At 42.5% G+C, this 22,254-nt stretch overlaps 1 protein-coding gene across 5 annotated transcripts in view; it reads left to right on the forward strand.

Moving 5' to 3' along the window:
* The window catches only part of trpm6 (transient receptor potential cation channel, subfamily M, member 6), a 50,563-nt gene that overhangs the window by 22,200 nt on the left and 6,109 nt on the right, over positions 1-22,254 (forward strand). For 3 of the 5 annotated variants that reach the window (XM_031818470.1, XM_031818472.1, XM_020469178.2), the window contains 17 exons: positions 668-817; positions 1,074-1,229; positions 1,414-1,542; positions 5,491-5,742; positions 6,013-6,187; positions 6,333-6,447; positions 6,564-6,760; positions 6,946-7,078; positions 7,173-8,086; positions 11,709-11,809; positions 12,023-12,125; positions 12,224-12,270; positions 18,725-18,783; positions 20,070-20,095; positions 20,341-20,364; positions 20,708-20,773; positions 21,036-21,325. In XM_031818470.1, the coding sequence (XP_031674330.1) occupies positions 668-817; positions 1,074-1,229; positions 1,414-1,542; positions 5,491-5,742; positions 6,013-6,187; positions 6,333-6,447; positions 6,564-6,760; positions 6,946-7,078; positions 7,173-8,086; positions 11,709-11,809; positions 12,023-12,125; positions 12,224-12,270; positions 18,725-18,783; positions 20,070-20,095; positions 20,341-20,364; positions 20,708-20,773; positions 21,036-21,325 (2,937 nt within the window). The remainder of the gene's footprint in view (positions 1-667; positions 818-1,073; positions 1,230-1,413; positions 1,543-5,490; positions 5,743-6,012; positions 6,188-6,332; positions 6,448-6,563; positions 6,761-6,945; positions 7,079-7,172; positions 8,087-11,708; positions 11,810-12,022; positions 12,126-12,223; positions 12,271-18,724; positions 18,784-20,069; positions 20,096-20,340; positions 20,365-20,707; positions 20,774-21,035; positions 21,326-22,254) is intronic. The other 2 variants (XM_031818480.1, XM_031818471.1) reach the window with 2 other exon arrangements.

The following is a 22,254-nucleotide window of genomic DNA, read 5'->3' on the forward strand; positions in this document are numbered from 1 at the left end:
AAGACAACTTACTTCTAAGACGACTTACTAAGACAACTTACTTCTAAGGCCACTTACTTCTAAAACCACTTACTTCTAAGGCGACTTACTTCTAAGACAACTTACTTCTAAGACAACTTACTTCTAAGACGACTTACTAAGACAACTTACTTCTAAGGCCACTTACTTCTAAAACCACTTACTTCTAAGGCGACTTACTTCTAAGACAACTTACTTCTAAGATGACTTACTAAGACGACTTACCAAGACGGCTTACCAAGACGACTTACCAAGACGACTTACTAAGGCGACTTACTAAGGCATCTTACTACTAAGACAACTTACTAAAGCGACTTACCAAGATGACTTACTAAGACAACTTACTAAGGCTACTTACTACTAAGACAACTTACTAAGACAACTTACTAAGACAACCGCGGATCGCATTAAAACATGGGCTGTATCGGGCCCAAGTCCCACCAGTTTGAGTGCTTAAAGATTCTGAAAAGCAGAGCCAGTGCACCTGAGTGTTTTTCCATGCTAAGATTGATTGACAGCATGAATAACCAGTAGTTGAAGTGAATTTTTAGTCTATTAATGTCAGCCGATGTTATGCTGTTCCAACAGTTACCCCTCAGATTAGACTTGTGTTTATGTGTCTGAATCTTATTCCCTGGGTGTGTGTTAGATCATCCTGAGCATCCTCATGCCCCCTGCCATCCTGCTATTGGAGTTTAAGAGCCAGGCAGAGATGTCCCATGTCCCCCAGTCCCAGGAGGCTTTGCAGTTTGGTTGGGACACGGGAAGACCAGAGGCAGCCCAGGAGGGGGGGCATACGGTAGTTAAGGTTCCAAAATGTACACCATACACCAGTCTCCCAGAATGTCAGTCCTTCCTGTTCCTGTCTGTCATGGTCGTTCTAATCTCAGTTTGATGCTATTGTTGATACCAGGGTCGTATTTATTGTTTAAGAACCAAATAGTAGAAAATGGACTCAAACAAGGAGGGACTTTGCTCATTATTGATTTCCGTTGCAAAGCTTTTTCTGTTGGGTGTTCTAATGAACATGACCCTGATGTCTTGGCTCTCTGAAGGATGGCCAGGATGCGGAGAAGGGATCAGCGTGGTGGGAGAGTTGCTCAGCCCCCGAAGCTGACACAATCACACCTGTTACCACCCAGTGTTTCTTCTGGACCACGAGGCTGTACGATTTCTACACCGCTCCTGTCGTCAAGTTCTGGTTCCACACGGTGAGCTAGCAGCATGCACTCATGATACTCTTCTAAGCCTCAGGACATGCATATTATATAAAGAGGGACCTTCTTTGTTGAAAATATTTCTCAGTCTGAAACGATTGACTGGGATTAGACTAGATCCCTTCTTGAATTGTTCTCACTCTTGGTGTCTGATGCTGTTTCACTGTGTGTGGTCTAGATGTCCTACCTGGCCTTTCTCATGCTGTTCTCCTACACTGTTTTGGTAAAGATGGAGGACCGGCCCAGCACTCAGGAGTGGCTGGTCATTGCGTATATTATATCCACTGCTGTGGAGAAAACAAGAGAGGTGAGTGTTGTTATGAGTGTAGTTTAATTGTTAGCACACAGTTGGGCAACACACTCCCAGGATACACTTCCACGCTCCATTCCCAGGTGGCAGCACCAACAGGGTCAAGGGCAGGTGCTATGCTAAGCCTTATTGACCCCACGGGTGGAAGAATCGAGAGATGATTAGTGTGCAAGCTTGCAGAGCCGGTGGCCATGTGGCTTTTGGTTTTGGGTTCTGTCCTTCATTTTGGACGTGTCCTTTTTTAAAATGTGTATATACATATATATGGGTGTATATACATACAGTTGAAGTCAGAAGTTTCCATACACTTTTTAATATATTTATATAATATATAGTCTATATAAAGGAAGAGAAGCTTAAGCCTATATATATATATAAATACACAGTTGAAGTCAGAAGTTTCCATACACTTAGGTTGGAGTCATTAAAACTCGTTTTTCAACCACTCCACAAATTTCTTGTTAACAAACTATAGTTTTGGCAAGTCAGTTAGGACATATACTTTGTGCATGACACAAGTCAATTTGCCACAATTGTTTATAGACAGATTATTTCACTGAAATTCACTTTATCACAATTCCAGTGGGTCAGAAGTTTACATACACTAAGTTGACTGTGCCTTTAAACATCTTGGAAAATTCCAGAATCGATGTCATGGCTTTAGAAGCTTCTGATTGGCTAATTGACATCAATTGAGTCAAATGGAGCTGTATCTGTGGATGTATTTCAAGGCCTATAGTACGCAAGTATAAACACCATGGGACCACGCAGCCGTCATACCGCTCAGGAAGGAGACGCGTTCTGTCTCTTAGAGATGAACGTACTTTGGTGCTAAAAGTGCAAATCAATCTCAGAACAACAGCAAAGGATCTTGTGAAGATGCTGGAGGAAGCAGGTACAAAAGTATCTATATCCACAGTAAATCGAGTCCTTTATCGACATAACCTGAAAGGCCGCTCAGCAAAGAAGAAGGCACTGCTCCAAAACAGCCATAAAAAGCAAGACTACGGTTTGCAACTGCACATGGGGACAAAGATCTTACTTTTTGGAGAAATGTCCTCTGGTCTGATGAAACAAAAATATAACTGTATGGCCATAATGACCATCGTTATGGTTGGAGGGAAAAGGGGGAGGCTTGCAAGCTGAAGAACACCATCCCAACCGTGAAGAACGGGGTTGGCAGCATCATGTTGTGGGGGTGCTTTGCTGCAGGAGGGACTGGTGCACTTCACAAAATAGATGGCATCATGAGGTAAGAATATTATGTGGATATATTGAAGCAACATCTCAAGACATCAGTCAGGAAGTTAAAGCTTGCTCACAAATGGGTCTTCCAAATGGACAATGACCACAAGCATACTTCCAAAGTTGTGGCAAAATGGCCTAAGGACAACAAAGTCAGGGTATTGGAGTGGCCATCACACAGCCCTGCCCTCAATCCTGTCAAATCTGTGGGCAGAACTGAAAAAGCGTGTGCGAGCAAGGAGCCCTACAAACCTGACTCAGTTACACCAGCTCTGTCAGGAGGAATGGGCCAAAATTCACCCAACTTATTGTGGGAAGCTTGTGGAAGGCTTCCCGAAACGTTTGACCAACATTAAACAATTTCAAGGCAATGCTACCAAATACTAATTGAGTGTATGTAAACTTCTGACCCACTGGGAATGTGATGAAATAAATAAAAGCTGAAATAAATAATTCTCTCTACTATTATTCTGACATTTCACATTCTTAAAATAAAGTGGTGATGCTAACTGACCTAAGACAGGGAATTTTTACTCAGATTAAATGTCAGGAATTGTGAAAAACTGAGTTTAAATGTATTTGGCTAAACTTCCGACCTTAACTGTATGTGTTTTTTTGCTGACAAATAAAAATCAATCAGTCCAAACTGTGCAGCAGCAATTTGAATGGAAAGAGACATCTGTTGCAAAACTTTAAAAAGTGAAGAGATATTCAGAGACCAAACCTTCAATAATGGGTAGGCCTAAGGTATAATGATAATGAAGTGCCCGAAGTCCATGTTCTTTTTATTGGTTGTGTGTTGCATTGGCACAGAAACCTGTTGGTGAAAAATGTGTTGTGTATATTTTCTAAAATCCGATTCCCCTAGCTGATCATTGTCTGCAACCACCTCTGATCATGAAGTAATATAACAGGCATGGAGAGTGAGCTCGTCTGTGGTGGTCGGTGAACCCTCAACCTTCTGGCCTATAGCCCTGCGTGGCATCGACTGTGCCACAAAATAAGTGGCAGTTATTGTTATTTGTGGTCTTAAACATTATTTTGAGTTAATTCAATGAGAGGGATGTTGTTCAGGGTCATGTGAAAGTATTTTTAAAATTGGGGAGGTAGGTGCATTTTATTTTCTGACACCTTGAGTTGGACCAGCCCCCCACACACACCCCAGACCTGTAAATGTTGATCTGTCCCTTGGAATGCAGTACTTGAACTTGACTCGAGACTTGACCTGTTCTACTTGGGACTCAACTTGAATCTTGGACCTTGTGACCTGAGATTTACTTGTCACTCAAATAATTGTGACTTGGTCCCACCTCTGGTACCCACAGTCTGAATACAGCGTCCACTAGATAGCAGTAGGACAATTTCTCTTTGCCGCTAGAAACCAGTTGTGTCTGGTTTGGGTGGTGAGTCATTATGCCAAAAAAATGGCAGAACGGATTTTCAAGGCTGACATCATAAAATGACCTTAGGGCTTTCAAAAATAAGACCCAGAGAAGTGAGGAAACTTCAAACTTATTTTCCTATTGTAAACAATGAGCTAGATAAATGGCACGTGTGGAGGATGCATATAAGGTAATGTGGATGGAGAAGGAATTTCATTGCTTTCCAATTATTATTATTCTTTTTTAATGTAACCTTTTTAACTATTCAAGTCAGTTAAGAACAAATTCTTATTTACAATGATGGCCTAGGAACAGTGGGTTAACTGCCTTGTTCGGGGGAAGAACGACAGATTTATACCTTTGTCAGCTTGGGGATTCGATCTAGCAACCTTTTGGTTACTGGCCCAGCGCTCTAACCACTAGGCTAATGATGACCATCATTTGTACCCTTTCCATGCATACTAAATGTTTGCACTTTGTGAATTGACCTACAACGCATATTTGATGAAAATCACCATAGCGCATGATTTCTGGCTTTTATGGAGGGGTGTTGGGATCGAGATTTCCAAAAAGACAAGGACTGTGGCTTTCAAACGATATTTCACTTTCTATGGGGGGTGGTACAGGGTCCACAACAACCACTCAGTTGAACAGGATGACAGGAGCTTCACAAAAAATCTCCATATCGTCTTGCTCACTGCTCTTCTAGAAAAAGAATGACCATTCTGCACGTCACTACCCATAAATATACTGTACGTTCACTGAATAACTCAGTGGTCATTATCTCACCATCTTACCATAAAGTAATCCATATTATACTTCAACTTACCATCAAGCATGTGAGAATCACAATAATAACCAATCACACTGCCAGTCATTATTCATACCATAGAGATCATATACAATTACTTAGTTAATTAGTGTTCTAATTCCTAATTCTATGATTTATACAATATGTTTTATGGCATTACATGATGCTAGAGGTTGCCATGGGAGACACCCTGTAGGCAACTCACACACGTCCACAGTAGCCTAATTTTACTGAAATACTTTGATCATCATAGCTGTCTCTGACACGACATACAGCTATACTACATGGAGATCGACATAATATTGTTACTGTGTTGTGCAAAATAGCCAGCAATCAGGCTATCATCTGTTAATACAGTACTAGGCTAGTAACAAACACTAACAACAGTGCTTTCTTCACCAATGGCACTGAATTAAACTAAATGTATGTATACTGGCTGTATATGTATATTTTAAATGGTTAACCCATTTAAATAATAGTGAGGTGTGGGTTGTGACTACTTATTAGGTGTTCATGTCAGTGCCGAGGAAACCCAGTCAAAAGCTGAAGGTGTGGTTTGGAGAGTACTGGAATGTGACTGACTTCCTGGCCATCGTCCTCTTCCTGGTGGGGCTGGGGCTACGCTGGGACAGCGGGTCCTACCGGACTGCCGGGCGGATCACCTACTGCCTGGACATCATCTTCTGGTATGTTCGGGTGCTGGACCTGCTGGCCGTCAACCAGCATGCCGGGGCCTACCTCACCATGATCACCAAGATGGTGAGTAAAGCCATGTGCCTTTCCTTCCTTGGGCTAACACCTAGAGTGAGTATGACATGGTATGCTATGGGCCCTGGTCAAAAGTGATGCACATTTTGACAAGTTGATTCAGGTTTGTTAGTGCTGGGTTGGAGCAAAAATGTGCACCATTGTGTGCCCCCTAGTGCTGGGATAGAACACTGACTGACCATACAGCACATATCTTAATTTATACAAACAAAATGGAGTCATATTTTTATTTTTATCTGTGTTCTCTACCCATCTGCTCAGACTAGTAACATGTTCTACATTGTGGTGATGATGGCGATTGTGCTGCTGAGTTTCGGCGTGTCCAGGAAGGCCATCTTGTCTCCAGACGAAGCTCTGTCATGGAGCCTGCTCAGAGATGTAGTCAACCAGCCGTACTGGATGATGTTTGGAGAAGTGTACGCAGGCGAAATAGACAGTGAGTAACCAGTGACCAGTCACAGTAGTGGCTCAATTGGTTGGCACTGCTTGCAACACCAGAGCTGTGTAGGTAGACTCCTGCATGGCCAACAGTCTATGGGAATAGGGTGTTATTTGAGACATCTCTTGTGTGTTTGTGGCAGCCTGTGAAGGTGACACGCCGTGTGTCCCCGGTGCCTTCCTCACCCCCTTCCTCCAGGCCGTCTACCTCTTCTTCCAGTACATCATCATGGTCAACATCCTCATTGCCTTCTTCAAGTAGGGATTCTCTATCAATCTGCCTGATTGTGTCTTTATGTTTTATGCTTGATGTACAAATGGGTTTTGCAGCTTCTCTGAGTGTTGTACTGTTTCTTATGGATCCTTTTTGACAGCAATGTCTACTTTGACATGAAGTCCATATCCAATAAGCTGTGGAAGTACAACCGCTACCGTTATATCATGACCTATCAGGAGAAGCCGTGGCTGCCCCCGCCCCTCATCATCCTGAGTCACATGACCCTGTGTGTGACTGCCATTTACCAGAAACACAGAGGCTTGTCCGAGCAGGAGACGGACTCCTGTGGGCTTAGTGAGTGTGTGTGTGGGTGTGGATGCATTTATTTCTTGATGAAACACCATTAAAAGTATGATTTAGCTTTAGCCTAATACACTGTGTTTCTATGACAGTATTGATTCACAGCATTTCAATGTGGTGGAAAAATGCTACAGTAGATTGTGTGTTGGAAAAATGTAATCTCTTTCTCCTTCTGTCAGAGCTTTACCTGGGCCAAGAGGAGCTGAAGAAGCTGCATGAGTTTGAGGAGAGATGTTTGGTGTCGTATTTCCACGAGAAAAACCAAGATGTTCTCTGCAGCCAGATAGACAGGGTACGAGCCACTGCAGAAAGGTGAGACTGGGACTTAGAAAGAGTGTCACAATAGCCATTGAGACTTTTTCTTTGTGATTCACCTGAATATCTGTCTATGTCCTTTACCTGACAGGGCTGAGGAGATGGGTGTGGTTATGCGCGAGGTGTCGGACAGGGTCCACTTCATCCAGGATACCCTGAAGGTGTTGGACAGCCAGCTGGGTCAGCTGCAGGACCTGTCCGCCCTGGCCGTGGACACTCTCACCCTCCTATCGGCCTCCGATAGCCTGCAGCAGGAGGAGGCCCGCCTAGGCCACTGCCGGCCAATCACCCCCTCCCGTCACCATGTCCCCCACAGCTGGACCCTCCCCCACGGAGGTGGAGGCAGTGTTGACATCATGCCCTGCCACACCCCTAGGGCCTACCGCAGCACACCACCCTCCCTGCTGTGGGGCCACACCTCCTCCCGCAGCCAACGCCCGTCACTGGAGTGGCACACTGGGGCCTGGGGGGGCGGCAACCATGGAGGGCAGGGGGCTGGTGAGTCGTGTGTGCCTTCCCGCTGTGGCTCTCCTCCGTACCCTTCGGCCTTGGCTATAGACAGTTCTCTGGAACGCCCCCACAGCAAACCCAGGGTCTGCTGTGACCCTGAGATGTCCATGGAAAAGGAAGGGGAGGAGTTTGGGAAGTCCTTTGATGTGAATGTGTCCAGGGCCTCTAGTCATGCCTTCCTGTTGTCGGACACCCAGGATGAGAGAGGCTGTGGGGCCAGGGGTTTGGTGAACCCCGCCTTCTGTAAGGACGACGACCCTGGGGCAGTTCACTCCAGACGGGGCCAGTGGGGCAGGAAGCGTCCTCACCGGTGGGCGGGTCTGTCCAGGGACCGGCCCTACAGTCACAGCCGCTCTCTCTCCTCTAGCATGGAGAACATGGCTCTCTCTGGTGTCCCCCTGAGCCAGCTACGAGCCTCCTTCCCCGCCCTCGATTGCCTGTCTGAGGGGGGAAGATTCACAGCTGACATACCCCTTGGCTGCAGTAAAAGCAGAGGTACTCTACCACCGTCTTATGTCATGTTCTCTAGAAATGTTTTGGCCCTGAGCAAATTTCATGTCTGCTGAGCACTGAAAATGTTGTGCAACTTCCGCGTGCGTTTACTGTGAACACCCGCTTTAAGTTACACTTTCAGACTACAGTGACTATTTGATCATGATGTAGGCCTACCAGAGTGGCCTACCTTCAAAAACAGTAGAGAAAATGCATCCCATAACATTTCAACATGGAAATAGCTGTTCTATTGTCCAGCCAACAGTTGCAGCAAATGTGTGCTCAGTGTAGGCCGACATTGCATTAGACATTAGAAAAAAAACATGCAGGGCTTGACATTAACCTGTTGATCCACTTGTCCTTCAGACAAGGAGGTGACTGAAAATGTTGTGTTGTTTGATGCAAGAAACCACTTTACAAAAAATATATATACAGTTGAAGTAGGAAGTTTACATACAACTTAGCCAAATACATTTAAACTCAGTTTTTCACAATTCCTGACATTTAAACCTAGTAAAAATTCCCTGTCTTAGGTCAGTTAGGATCACCACTTTATTTTAAGAATGTGAAATGTCAGAACAATAGCAGAGAGAATGATTTATTTCAGCTTTTATTTCTTTCATCACATTCCCAGTGGGTCAGAAGTTTACATTCACTCTATTAGTATTTGGTAGCATTGCCTTTAAATTGTTTAACTTGGGTCAAACGTTTTGAGTAGCCTTCCACAAGCTTCCCACAATAAGTTGGGGGAATTTTGGCCCATTCTTCCTGACAGAGCTGCTGTAACTGAGTCAGGTTTGTAGGCCTCCTTGCTCACACACACATTTTCAGTTCTGCCCACAAATCTTCTATAGGATTGAGGTCAGGGCTTTGTGATGGCCTCTCCAATACATTGACTTTGTTGTCCTTAAGCTATTTTGCCACAACTTTAGAAGTACGCTTGGGGTCATTGTCCATTTGGAAGACCCATTTGCGACCAAGCTTTCACTGATGTCTTGAGATATTGCTTCAATATATCCACATCATTTTCCTACCTCATGATGCTATCTATTTTGTGAAGTACACCCGTCCCTCCTGCAGCAAAGCACCCCCACAACATAATGCTACCACTCCCGTGCTTCACTGTTGGGATGGTGTTCTTCAGCTTGCAAGCCTCCCCCTTTTTCCTCCAATCATAACAATGGTAATTATAGCCAAACAGTTCTATTTTTGTTTCATCAGACCAGAGGACATTTCTCCAAAAAGTATGATCTTTGTCCCATGTGCAGTTGCAAACCATAGTCTGGCTTTTGTATGGCGGTTCTGGAGCAGTGGCTTCTTCTTTGCTGAGCGGCCTTTCAGGTTATGTTGATAAAGGACTTGTTTTACTGTGGATATAGATACTTTTGTACCTGCTTCATCCAGCATTTTCACAAGGTCCTTTTGCTGTTGTTCTGGGATTGATTGTCACTTTTCGCACCAAAGTGCATACATCTCTAGGAGACAGAACGCAATCTCCTTCCTGAGTGGTATGACGGCTGCGTGTTTATACTTTATACTTGATACTTGATATTTTTTTCTTCCCATGATGTCAAGGAAAGAGGCACTGAGTTTGAAGGTAGGCCTTGAAATACATCCACAGGTACACCGCCAATTGACTCAAACAATGTCAATTAGCCTGTCAGAAGCTCCTAAAGCCATGATACAATTTTCTGGAATTTTCCAAGCTGTTTAAATCAAATCAAATCGAATTTATTTATATAGCCCTTCGTACATCAGCTGATATCTCAAAGTGCTGTACAGAAACCCAGCCTAAAACCCCAAACAGCAAGCAATGCAGGAGTAGAAGCACGGTGGCTAGGAAAAACTCCCTAGAAAGGCCAAAACCTAGGAAGAAACCTAGAGAGGAACCAGGCTATGTGGGGTGGCCAGTCCTCTTCTGGCTGTGCCGGGTGGAGATTATAACAGAACATGGCCAAGATGTTCAAATGTTCATAAATGACCAGCATGGTCGAATATTAATAAGGCAGAACAGTTGAAACTGGAGCAGCAGCACGGCCAGGTGGACTGGGGACAGCAAGGAGTCATCATGTCAGGTAGTCCTGGGGCATGGTCCTAGGGTTCAGGTCCTCCGAGAGAGAAAGAAAGAGAGAAGGAGAGAATTAGAGAACGCACACTTAGATTCACACAGGACACTGAATAGGACAGGAGAAGTACTCCAGATATAACAAACTGACCCTAGCCCCCCGACACATAAACTACTGCAGCATAAATACTGGAGGCTGAGAAAGGCACAGTCAACTTAGTGTATGTTAACTTCTGACCCACTGGAATTGTGATACAGTGAAATGCTGGCATAATCTGTCTGAAAACAATTGCTGGCAAAATGACTTGTGTCATGCACGAAGTAGATGTCCTAACCGACTTGACAAAACTATAGTTTGTTAACAAGAAATTTGTGGATTGGTTGAAAAACAAGTTTTAATGACTCAAACCTAAGTGTATGTAAACTTCCGACTTCAACTGTATCTATATTAATTATTATTCCCATACCATTATTACAGAGAATCAGACAAATTTTGCTACCCTCTGCCTATTAGCTACTTAGCTTATTCAAGCCTGTCTCAAAATATAACACTGCTCCTTTAAGAAAAAAAAACTCCTTACCTGACTCGCTTTTCAAAGATGTCTCGAGCTGTACACGTTTTGTGCTCTTGTAGGAAGAAATCACTCCCTTTTTGCTGGCTACAATTGATCTATAACAGGACTAATAACTCACTAATGAGCAAAGGATATGAACAAATGTGCACACATGGCTACATGCAGCTCTCGCTTTGATCTAAAAAAAATTGCATCTATTCACGACCGCTCATGCTGTAAATACAGTCCAGTTCAAAGTGGATTACATAAATCCATGTATGGCAATGGTCTAGTTGCATATAATTGCATATAGGCTTACTTCAGCTCTGATTAGTTATGCCACACTGTGTGGAGTGTAGAGTATGGTCTGAGTCGTGCTGAGTCATGCCTGTCAATACAATAGAATCTTACACTGATGCGTTTTACCTATGACAAAATCTCTTGCATAGTTAGTTTTGCATACTAAGTCTTGCATATTAAGTTTTGTATTTTGCATTGAAAGTGGCTAATATTGCTTTGATTAGGTCACAATTCCCACAGTAAAGGGAAACGTTAGTAGCGTTAATAAATGGGAAAAGGAGGCGACGTTGACATCATTCCCTGCCACACCCCCAAGGCCTACCGCAGCATCCCACCCTCCCTGCTGTGGGGCCACACCTCCTCCTGTAGCCAACCCATTCACTGGAGTGGGAAAACGTTGATAGTGTAAAGTAAGGGGGAAAACTCTAAAAAGTTTAATGGAGTTCAATCTTGTGCTTCTATGTGTGGGCTGAGATAAATTCTGCACGTCAATCCCGGGGGCACAGTTTAGAGGGAACATTGCTCTTATGCTTGGTTAGCATTAGCAACAACATACATACAAGGCTCCGTTATATTTTTTTCATCCTCGCATTTGTATTATATATTTGTACGAGTACAAAGACCAATAAGGTAAAAAATTCCATGACACTAATCAGTTTCCCAATGTATCTCAAGGGATTCTACCTGTCCTGGTTGTGTTTTGCAGAGTGGTCCAACTGGTTTGATCTGGCAGTGACCTCAGGGAGCAGAGAGAGGTGTCAGGGCAGGAAGACAGTCAAGATCCTGGAGGAGAGTTCTTCAGACGCTGTAAGACAGACAGTAGACACACAGATAGACCGACACTAGACAGACAGACCCCTGAACACTGTTCAAACGGTATCTGCCATTTACTACTAGGTCCTGCATGGTGCCACAGTCTAACAGAGCTGTAGCTATTTACAACAGTACACGTAAAGCTGTGTATAGTCTGTGTATATCGATTGATTTGAGATTACCCTTCATTGACCACTCTGCTCTCAGGGGAAAGAGGTGGACTCATACCTCTCCGACGTGTGCAGAAAGAGGAGGCGCAGGGGAGGAGAGCCTGTGTGCTGGTCTGCCTCTGCCAGCCCCAACCCACTCAGTATGTACGCATAGAGACAGAAAGAGGGCAGACCTCCTATCTTTGCCATTGATCAATTCTGTTCACCATCTCACCTTCTCGTGTCGATATTGTTTCAGATTCTGAACCCATGGATTCATTGCAGAAAGTAGCTTTTTCACGTCAGGTAAGATTTTATCTTGTGTTGTATGTATAAGTAGTTATGTTTTGTCAATATAAAGATGTTAAGTAAAAATAGAGGAAAAGGTACCAGAACCTTTTATAAAGATACTGTATATAGAGATCTCTCTAGAAATAGTCCGTGGGCCAGCGAAAAAATGTGTCCACTCTGGGATGGCAAAGGTTTAAGAGTCTTGTCTTTGTCTCCCCATTCCTATGAACACATTGATATGATGCCCACTCCAAAAGAGTAGCTTTGTACAGTTGAAGTTGGAAGTTTACATACACTTAGTTTAAAACTAGTTTTTCAACCACTCTACAAATTCCTTGTTAAACAAGCTATAGTTTTGGCAAGTCGGTTAGGACATCTACTTTGTGCATGACACAAGTAATTTTTCCAACAATCGTTTAAAGACAGATTATTTCACTGTATCACAATTCCAGTGGGCCAGAAGTTTACATACACTAAGTTGACTGTGCCTTTAAAAGCTTGGAAAATTCCCGAAAATGATGTCATGGCTTTAGAAGCTTCTGATAGGCTAATTGACAAAATTTGAGTCCATTGGAGGTGTACCTGTGAATGTATTTCAAGGCCTACCTTCAAACTCAAAAGTATCTATATCAACAGTAAAACGAGTCCTATATCGACATAACCTGAAAGGCCGCTCAGTAAGGAAGAAGCCACTGCTTCAAAACCGCCATAAAAAAGCCAGACTACGGTTTGCAACTGCACATGGGGACAAAGATCTTACTTTTTGGAGAAATGTCCTCTGGTCTGATGAAACCATAATTTGGCCATAATTACCATTGTTATGTTTGGAGGAAAAAGGGGGAGGCTTGCAAGCTGAAGAACACCATCCCAACCGTGACAGCATCATGTTGTGGGGGTGCTTTGCTGCAGGAGGGACTGGTGCACTTCACAAAATAGATGGCATCATTTGTGAGGAAAATTATGTGGATATATTGAAGCAACATCTCAAGACATTATTCAGGAAGTTAAAGCTTGGTCGCAAATGGGTCTTCCAAATGGACTATGACCCCAAGCATACTTCCAAAGTTGTTTCAAAATGGTTTAAGGACAACAAAGTCAATGTATTGGAGTGACCATCACACACCCATGACTCTCTGAGGTCATTAAAGATCCCATGGAATTTATCGTAAGAGTAGGGGTGTTAACCCCGGTGTCCTGGCTAAATTCCCGATCTGGCCCTCAAACCATCACGGTCACCTAATAATCCCCAGTTTACAATTGGCTCTTTCATCCCCCTCCTCCCCTCCTTCCTCAGGTCGTTGCTGCAAATGAGAACGTGTTCTCAGTCAACTTACCTGGTAAAATAACGGATAAATAAAATAAAAAATCTGGTACTGGTAAAAAAAATGGTAAAAAAAGTGTGTGCGAGCAAAGAGGCCTACAAACCTGACTCAGTTACACCAGCTCTGTCAGGAGGAATGGGCCACAATGCACCCAACTTATTGTGGGATCTTGTGGAAGGCTACCCAAAACCTTTGACCCAAGTTAAACAATTTAAAGGCAATGCTACCAAATACTAATTGAATGTATGTAAACTTCTGACCCACTGGGAATGTAATGAAAGAAATAAAAGCTGAAATAAATCATTCTCTCTACTATCATTCTGACATTTCACATTCTTAAAATAAAGTGGCGATCCTAACTGAGCTAAGACAGGGAATTTTTACTCGGATTAAATGTCAGGAATTGTGAAAAACTGAGTTGAAATGTATTTGGCTAAGGTGTATGTAAACTTCTGACAACTGTATGTTTAAAGGTGTGAAAAACATACACAGCTACTCTTTTGGAGTTGGTATCATATCAATGTGTTTTGTTGTATGGGAGTCTATGCAATAAAATGTTTGCAGGCTGATGTTTGCAGGCTGAATTTTGAGACAAGTTGAAATGGTCACATGCTCTTTGAAAATGAATACATCAAACAGCAATGGAACATTCTATTGGGTGGATCTCATCTTAAAAACATAGTATTTTGTACAATTTTGCCATCATATCAAATTATTTACCTAGACTGACTGAAATTCAGAGCCATTCAGAAATTCAGAGCCGAATCATATGGTTGAATTCAAATATACAAATATATTAAAATCATAATCACAATCAGTTACTGGCAGCAATTCCTACAGAATGGAAGAACAAGTTAAGGGAAAGAAAAGATAAACTGTTCATTTGTAGACCTCATATTAAAACCTCTTAAGGATCCGCCCCTTTTTTTCAATTTTCGCCTAAAATTACATCCCCAAATCTAAATGCCTGTAGCTTAGGCATTGAAGCATTTTTAAAACTCAGAAAACAAATGTTAGTATTGGATTATTAAAAAAATAACAGTCAAACACTATTATACACTAGTAGGATTGATTGCATATTCTTGATACCATTAGAAAGGAAACACGGAAGTTTATGGAATTGTGAAAGGAATGTAGGAGAATATAACACTTTAGATCTGGTAAAAGATAATACAAAGGAAAAACCAACCGATTTTATTGGTTTTGTTTTTGTGCCATCATCTTTGAAATGCAAGAGAAACAGCATAATTCATTATTCTAGCCCAGGCGCAATTTCGACTTTGGCCACTAGATGGCACTGTATGTGCAAAGTTTTAGATTGATCCAGTGAACTCTTGCATATCTATTCAAAATGTTGTATCAAGATTGCAAAATGTGCCTAATTGGTTTATTAATACATTTTCAAGTTCATAATTGTGCACTCTCCTCAAACAATAGCATGGCATTATTTCACTCTAATAGCTACTGTAAATTGGACAGTGCAGTTAGATTAACAAGAATTTAAGCTTTCTGCCCATATCAGATATGTCTTTGTCCTGGGACTTTTGTGTTTGTTTCTTACAACCTCATGCTAATCACATTAGCTTACGTTAGCTCAACCGTCCGGCGGACGGGACACCGATCCTGTTCTCACAGATGGTTAACTAGAGTTCAAATCATTGAAGACGTACCATTTTCAGTTGGAAAACAACAAATTGGATGCCATCCTACACAAATCCCACTCTTTCTGGGAAGTTCAGTGATACTCCCATTCCTTGGAAACAGGTTTTTGGTGTTTCAAATATGAGGTATCGAAGAATGGGTTGTGAAAGTGGAGGATTTGTTACATATTTTCGGGAATTGTCCCATAGTTGCTAACTTTTGGGCAAAAGTACAAGAGTGGTTACTCTGTTTTACATCATTTTATTATATCTCGACAAAAGGTTATATTGGGTGACTTAATGCCACGTTCTGACCTTAGTTCCTTTGTTTTGTCTTTGTTTATATGGTTAGGGCGTGAGTTGGGGTGGGCAGTCTATGTTTGTTTTTCTATGTTTGGTTTCTGTGTTCGGCCTAGTATGGTTCTCAATCAGAGGCAGGTGTCGTTAGTTGTCTCTGATTGAGAATCATACTTAGGTAGCCTGGGTTTCAGTTTTGGGTTGTGGGTGTTTGTCTTCCGTGTCAGTGTTTGTCGCCACACGGGACTGTTTTGTTCATTTCACGTTTATTGTTTTTGTATTTCGTAGTGTTCAGTTTATGTTTTAAAATAAACATTATGGACACTTACCACGCTGCGTTTTGGTCCTCCGATCCTTCTCGCTTCTCCTCCTCAGAAGAGGAGGACGAGGTTCGTAACAGTTAAGTTACAGATGCAACACGATATACAATCTCTTGATTCTGATGGGTAAGGTTTTCATTTTTAAAACTCAGAAAACAAATGTTAGTATTGGATTATTAAAAAAATAACAGTCAAACACTATTATACACTAGTAGGATTGATTGCAAAAGAAAGCGGGAGATTTTACTGATAAGTGGGACCAAATAACACTTCAAGGGATGGGCCTGATTTCATAGACTACGGAAAGGTGTTCCGAATCTCCAGTCATATAACAATTAAAATATTATTATTTTTGTAGTTCTATTTTGAAATCTTCTTGTTTATGTTCTTTTATATTTTGTTAGTGTAATTGGTTGTTTATTTGCCATTTGTGTCTCCACCACACTGAGGTAGTGGGCTGAAGTGGGTGGGGTGTTCTGTTGGAGGTGTGTCGGGGGGTCCGGGGGTCCATGAACCTTTAGCTACCACTTCCCTATTGTGGGATGGTTATTTGTAACAACTATCAATGGTATTACACTGAGTGCACAAAACATTAGGAACACCTGTCCCTTCCATGACATCTATACCAGGCGGTGTGAGAGGTCGGCCCGGAAAATCTTTAAAGATTCCAACCACCCAAGTCATAGACTGTTCTCTCTGCTTTCACACGACAAGCGGTACCGGTTTATCAAGTCTGACACCAACAGGCTCTTGAACAGCTTCTATACCCAAGCAATAAGACTGATAAATAGCTAACAAAATAGCTTCACAGGCTGTATGAGTTAACCTTGTATCCTAATTGTCTCTATGCACACTCGCTGGGCCCTGCACACTCGCTGGGCCCTACACACTCGCTGGGCTCTACACACTCGCTGGGCCCTACAAACTCACACACTCACTCCATCATCTGCTCACTCACACATAATATGCACATACATTTATACTGACTCCACACATACACACGCACACTCACTCACATACAAGCTGCTGCTACTCTGTTTATCTTACGTTATAAACAACCTAGTCCCCTTTCCCCTATACATATCTACCTCCATCGCTCCAGTATCCCTGTCACCTTACCTCTATACATATCTACCTCCATCACACCAGTATCCCTAAACATGCAAATATGGTGTTGGAACTGACCCTGTATGTAGTATGCTTTCTTCTCTAAAATGTTGTTTTTCATATTTTTTCTCTTTTGTTTTTTTCTAATATTACATTGCTATTAATTATTGCATTGTTGGGTTTTGAGTTTGCAAGAAAGGCATTTCACTGTACTTGTGCATATGACATTAAAACTTCAACTTGAAACAGACTGACCAGGTGAATCCAGATGAAAGCAATGATCCCTTATTGATGTCACTTGTTAAATCCACTTCAATCAGTGTCGATTTTTAAGCCTTGAGACAATTGAGAAATGGATTGTGTGCCGTTCAGAGGGTGAATTGGCAAGACAAAAGATTGAAGGGCCTTTGAACAGGGTATGGTAGTAGGTGCCAGGTGCACCGATGTGATTGTGTCAAGAACTGCAACGCTGCTGGGTTTTTCACGCTCAACAGTTCCCTGTGTGTCTCGAGAATGGTCCACCGCCCAAAGGACATCCAGCCGACTTGACACAACTGTGGGAAGAATTGGAGTCAACATGGGCCAGCATCCCTGTGGAACGCTTTCGACACCTTGTAGAGTCCATGTCCTGACAAATTCAGAGGGTAAAGGGGGGTACAACTCAATATTAGGAATGTGGTCCTAATGTTTTGTACTCTGTGTACATGCCTAAAATAAAGACGGCTTGGGGAGGAATCTAAACAGCCATAACGATAACCGATGAGAATTCTCTTGGAGGTAGTGGAGTCGGCATTTAATCGACAGGTATTCCAGATTGAGTGACCAAAATTTCGAAAGAATATCTACATTACGACAGTTGAGAGTTGTTGATCATGAAGCATAGCCCACCTTCTTTGTTCTACAAACACAATTCTGGTATATTTAGCTAAATACATACAGTATATCTGACGTACTTGGACCATCAGTTTGTGTTGTCCTCGTTATAACACACATTTTAAGCCATTATTGGTCTTATTACACCAAATATTTATTCAGTTATGGCCATGCAAAATCAATGCAGTTCCTCCTCATTGAAATGAATGGTGGCCATCTTAAAAATAGGCTGCTGCCTGCTGGGACCAATTCTAGACAAATATATGATGACTTTGTATACCATAGGTATAACACTTTTCCAATGTTTTTTTGTTGTTCTTTGTGAAATTTGGTGGAGTTATCATCGGGTACCATGTGATAATAGAGTTATGTATGACCTTTGCCCCCCAAAGGTGGGCCTATAGGGATGTCATTACCATTCCTATTGTTCCATATTAATGTGTTGTACTATGAAGTTAATAACATATGAAATTGCCTTAGTTTCAGAAGATTCTTCCCAGATAATACAAAATTACATTTCATACCCTCAATCCTGTTGGCCCAACTAACCGGATATGGGTCATAGCATTTAATGTAGCTACCTCCAAACGGTGGGTATATCAAAATGAAAATCATCATTAGAATTTGCCACCCCAAAGTGGACAAATATGTGAAATTTGGCCTGCTGACCCATGGAGTAATAATAGGTTAAAGAGCGTTTAAAGATGCTCAGCCAAGACTATGGATATGTTCCTGGCCGACTACATTGCTGTTGCCTGCCAAAACTCAGTCTGGATAGATGTTTACCATATCAGCTCACCACATCGTATGACATATCAATCTGATGCCCCACTGTGTAGTCGATGACATGGCAAACAACCATTTATTGATACAATGCAATAACTGTTATGTAATTCCTGCTCTTGTCCAGCAGGACTCCAGTCAGTCCGTGTGGACCAGCTGGGCCTGCTCTGTCAGCTGCAGGTCCTCGTAAGTCTGCATGGGACGGTACCTGGAGATCACATTGACCCTTTTTACATGTGCTGAACCGAACCAAACTCTGCTGGCTCGGATGTTTCCTTTTCATATGATCCTTTTCAGCATGGTTCCAGCTACTAGGGTGGATGCATACAGTAACTATGCCATCTCCATGCAACTCAGTTTGTCTCGGCCTGGTTCTGCTTAGTAGTGTAAAAAGCCCAAATGGAGTCAGACCTGAGTTCAAATAATTTTATTGAACTTTAAAATACTTTGAGCGTTTGATTCGGCCTACCTGGAGTGCCGGATAGGCGGAATTAACATTTTTTTGGGACCATGCCTTTGGTTCCATTGCGCCAGGCAAGCTCAATCAACCGCTGCTAGTGATTGGCTAGCAGCTAGTATTTGAAAGAAAACATGGTTACACTTTATTTTGATATAGTTGCATATAGATGATCTACAGATGGTCATACTATCAACAAACTATCCGTTGATAAGCAACTGCTTGCTAAGGTTACAGTTAGGGTTAGAATAAAGGTTTGGGTTAGGGCTAAGGTTAGGTTTAGAATAAAGGTTTGGGTTAGGGCTAAGGTTAGGTTTAGAATAAAGGTTTGGGTTAGGGCTAAGGTTTGGGTTAGGGCTAAGGTTAGGTTTAGAATAAAGGTTTGGGTTAGGGCTAAGGTTTGGGTTAGGGCTAAGGTTAGGTTTAGAATAAAGGTTTGGGTTAGGGCTAAGGTTAGGTTTAGAATAAAGGTTTGGGTTAGGGCTAAGGTTAGGTTTAGAATAAAGGTTTGGGTTAGGGCTAAGGTTAGGGTAAGGGTTAAGTTTAGGGTTAGGATAAGGGTTCATGTTAGGGCTAGAGTTAGGTTTAGAATAAAGGTTTGGGTTAGGGCTAATGTTAGGTTTAGAATAAATGTTAGGGCTAAGGTTAGGGTAAGGGTTAAGTTTAGGGTTAGGATAAGGGTTCATGTTAGGGCTAGAGTTAGGTTTAGAATAAAGGTTTGGGTTAGGGCTAATGTTAGGTTTAGAATAAAGGTTAGGGCTAAGGTTAGGGTAAGGGTTAAGTTTAGGGTTAGGATAAGGGTTAATGTTAGGGCTAGAGTTAGGTTTAGAATAAAGGTTTGGGTTAGGGCTAAGGTTAGGGTAAGGGTTAAGTTTAGGGTTAGGATAAGGGTTAATGTTAGGGCTAGAGTTAGGGTTAGATAGAGTTGTGGAGAAAGTGGTCACTGTGGAAGTACTGAAGTTGTGTATAGTTGTGTGGGATAGTTGTGTGACCTCTGTATGTTCTTCTGTTGTAGAGTGCAAAGTGGGATCGCAGGTGAAGGTAGGCAACCTGATTTATTGTCTGTATTAATGGCTTGTATTTTTTTTAAAGGAAAAAAGAAAATAAATCACACCTATTAGTTTTCCTTGTCTTTATTTTTCTTAGCTTCCCCCTCCGCTAGAATATTTACCTTCCTAAGCAAAAGAGGAATTGTTAACTATAATCGTTCATGTTTTGGTCTGTCGTGGTTGTTTTCGCCGTGTTTGTTTGTCTGTTAGTAAAATCCTCTACATTTCAATCCACAGAAGACCTGGACCCACACTACTCAGGTGCTCCCCAACAATCACATAAATCATACACAAAAAAAGTAGATCTGATAGCTAAATTATAGGACCTGTTTTTGTCTGGTTATGTTGCGTTACATCGTATTACTCTCTGTTGTGCCTTTCGTGAACTTAACCCCCCTCTCCTCCCTTACTAACTCAGACTTTACTGATAGCTACTTTATTGAGATAAAATGTACTTACTATGACAGTGATATGTGGATGCCGCACCTAACTATTTTAAGATGAATGCACAAACTGTAAGAAGCTAGATAAGAGCGCCTGCTAAATGACTCAAATATAAATGTTAATCGTATGTTGTGTTGTAAATGTGTGGTGGTCGTGTTAGCCATGGAAAGGAACAACCTGATGAGGCTTGCTCACACCATACCTTTCACACCTGTCTCCATAATGGGTAAGTCATTAGCCAATCATGTTAAAGGGATAGTTCTTGACGTTTCAATTATTTTAGACTCCCCTAGGGTGTGGTTGTTTCTCCAAACAGTTCTTAAATGTGTTAGCTGGTTTTTAAGCCATTTCTAGAATGATCTCACTAGCATTTGTAAAGAATGTAGCAATGCTAGTGGAATTGGATTGTTTCTGTTTTGGATGCATTCAAAAGCATGCCAGTGCCTCCCTAATACCCATCTTCCCCGTGGTTGCATGGTCCCTGGCAGCGGGAGAGGAGGTGAGTGTCTACACCCTGGAGGAGGTGGAAGCTGCAGGCCCGGAGTCCTCCATATCCTACTGGTCATCCAAGGGGCTGTCTGCGATGCTGCAGCCGCTGTCCAGCGAGGGCTGTCTAGATGGGGGGCTGCGCAGGGCCATGCTCGTACTTTGCACCTGGGCTGAGAGGGATGTCCTGAGGGTGGGCTGCGTGTATGTGGTCAAAGCCATCCAGCCCGATGTGGTCTGCACCTGGCAGAGGGTCTTCCACAGCGACACCACCCTCCAACTCTGTCTGCGGGTATAAACTTCATATATATGTACATACAGTATATAACATCATAGTTTGTTTTTAGGGTCAGAAGTTTCTGACCACAAGACCCGTTAAACATACACTCTGGGCCCTGGTTATTGTAAGACAAGCATTACGCTACACTCGCATTAACATCTGCTAACCATGAGTATGTGACCAATAAGATTTGATTTGATTTGAGATCTTTTCCTGGTCAGGTCATACACTCTGGGCCCTGGTTATTGTAAGACAGATCTTTTCCTGGTCAGGTCATACACTCTGAGCCCTGGTTATTGTAAGAGATCTTTTCCTGGTCAGGTCATACACTCTGGGCCCTGGTTATTGTAAGACAGATCTTTTCCTGGTCAGGTCATACACTCTGGGCCCTGGTTATTGTAAGACAGATCTTTTCCTGGTCAGGTCATACACTCTGGGCCCTGGTTATTGTAAGACAGATCTTTTCCTGGTCAGGTCATACACTCTGGGCCCTGGTTATTGTAAGACAGATCTTTTCCTGGTCAGGTCATACACTCTGGGCCCTGGTTATTGTAAGACAGATCTTTTCCTGGTCAGGTCATACACTCTGGGCCCTGGTTATTGTAAGACAGATCTTTTCCTGGTCAGGTCATACACTCTGGGCCCTGGTTATTGTAAGACAGATCTTTTCCTGGTCAGGTCATACACTCTGGGCCCTGGTTATTGTAAGACAGATCTTTTCCTGGTCAGGTCATACACTCTGGGCCCTGGTTATTGTAAGACAGATCTTTTCCTGGTCAGGTCATACACTCTGGGCCCTGGTTATTGTAAGACAGATCTTTTCCTGGTCAGGTCATACACTCTGAGCCCTGGTTATTGTAAGAGATCTTTTCCTGGTCAGGTCATACACTCTGGGCCCTGGTTATTGTAAGACAGATCTTTTCCTGGTCAGGTCATACACT

The sequence above is a fragment of the Oncorhynchus kisutch genome, linkage group LG3, assembly GCF_002021735.2.
Source record: "Oncorhynchus kisutch isolate 150728-3 linkage group LG3, Okis_V2, whole genome shotgun sequence".
Lineage (NCBI taxonomy): Eukaryota > Metazoa > Chordata > Actinopteri > Salmoniformes > Salmonidae > Oncorhynchus > Oncorhynchus kisutch.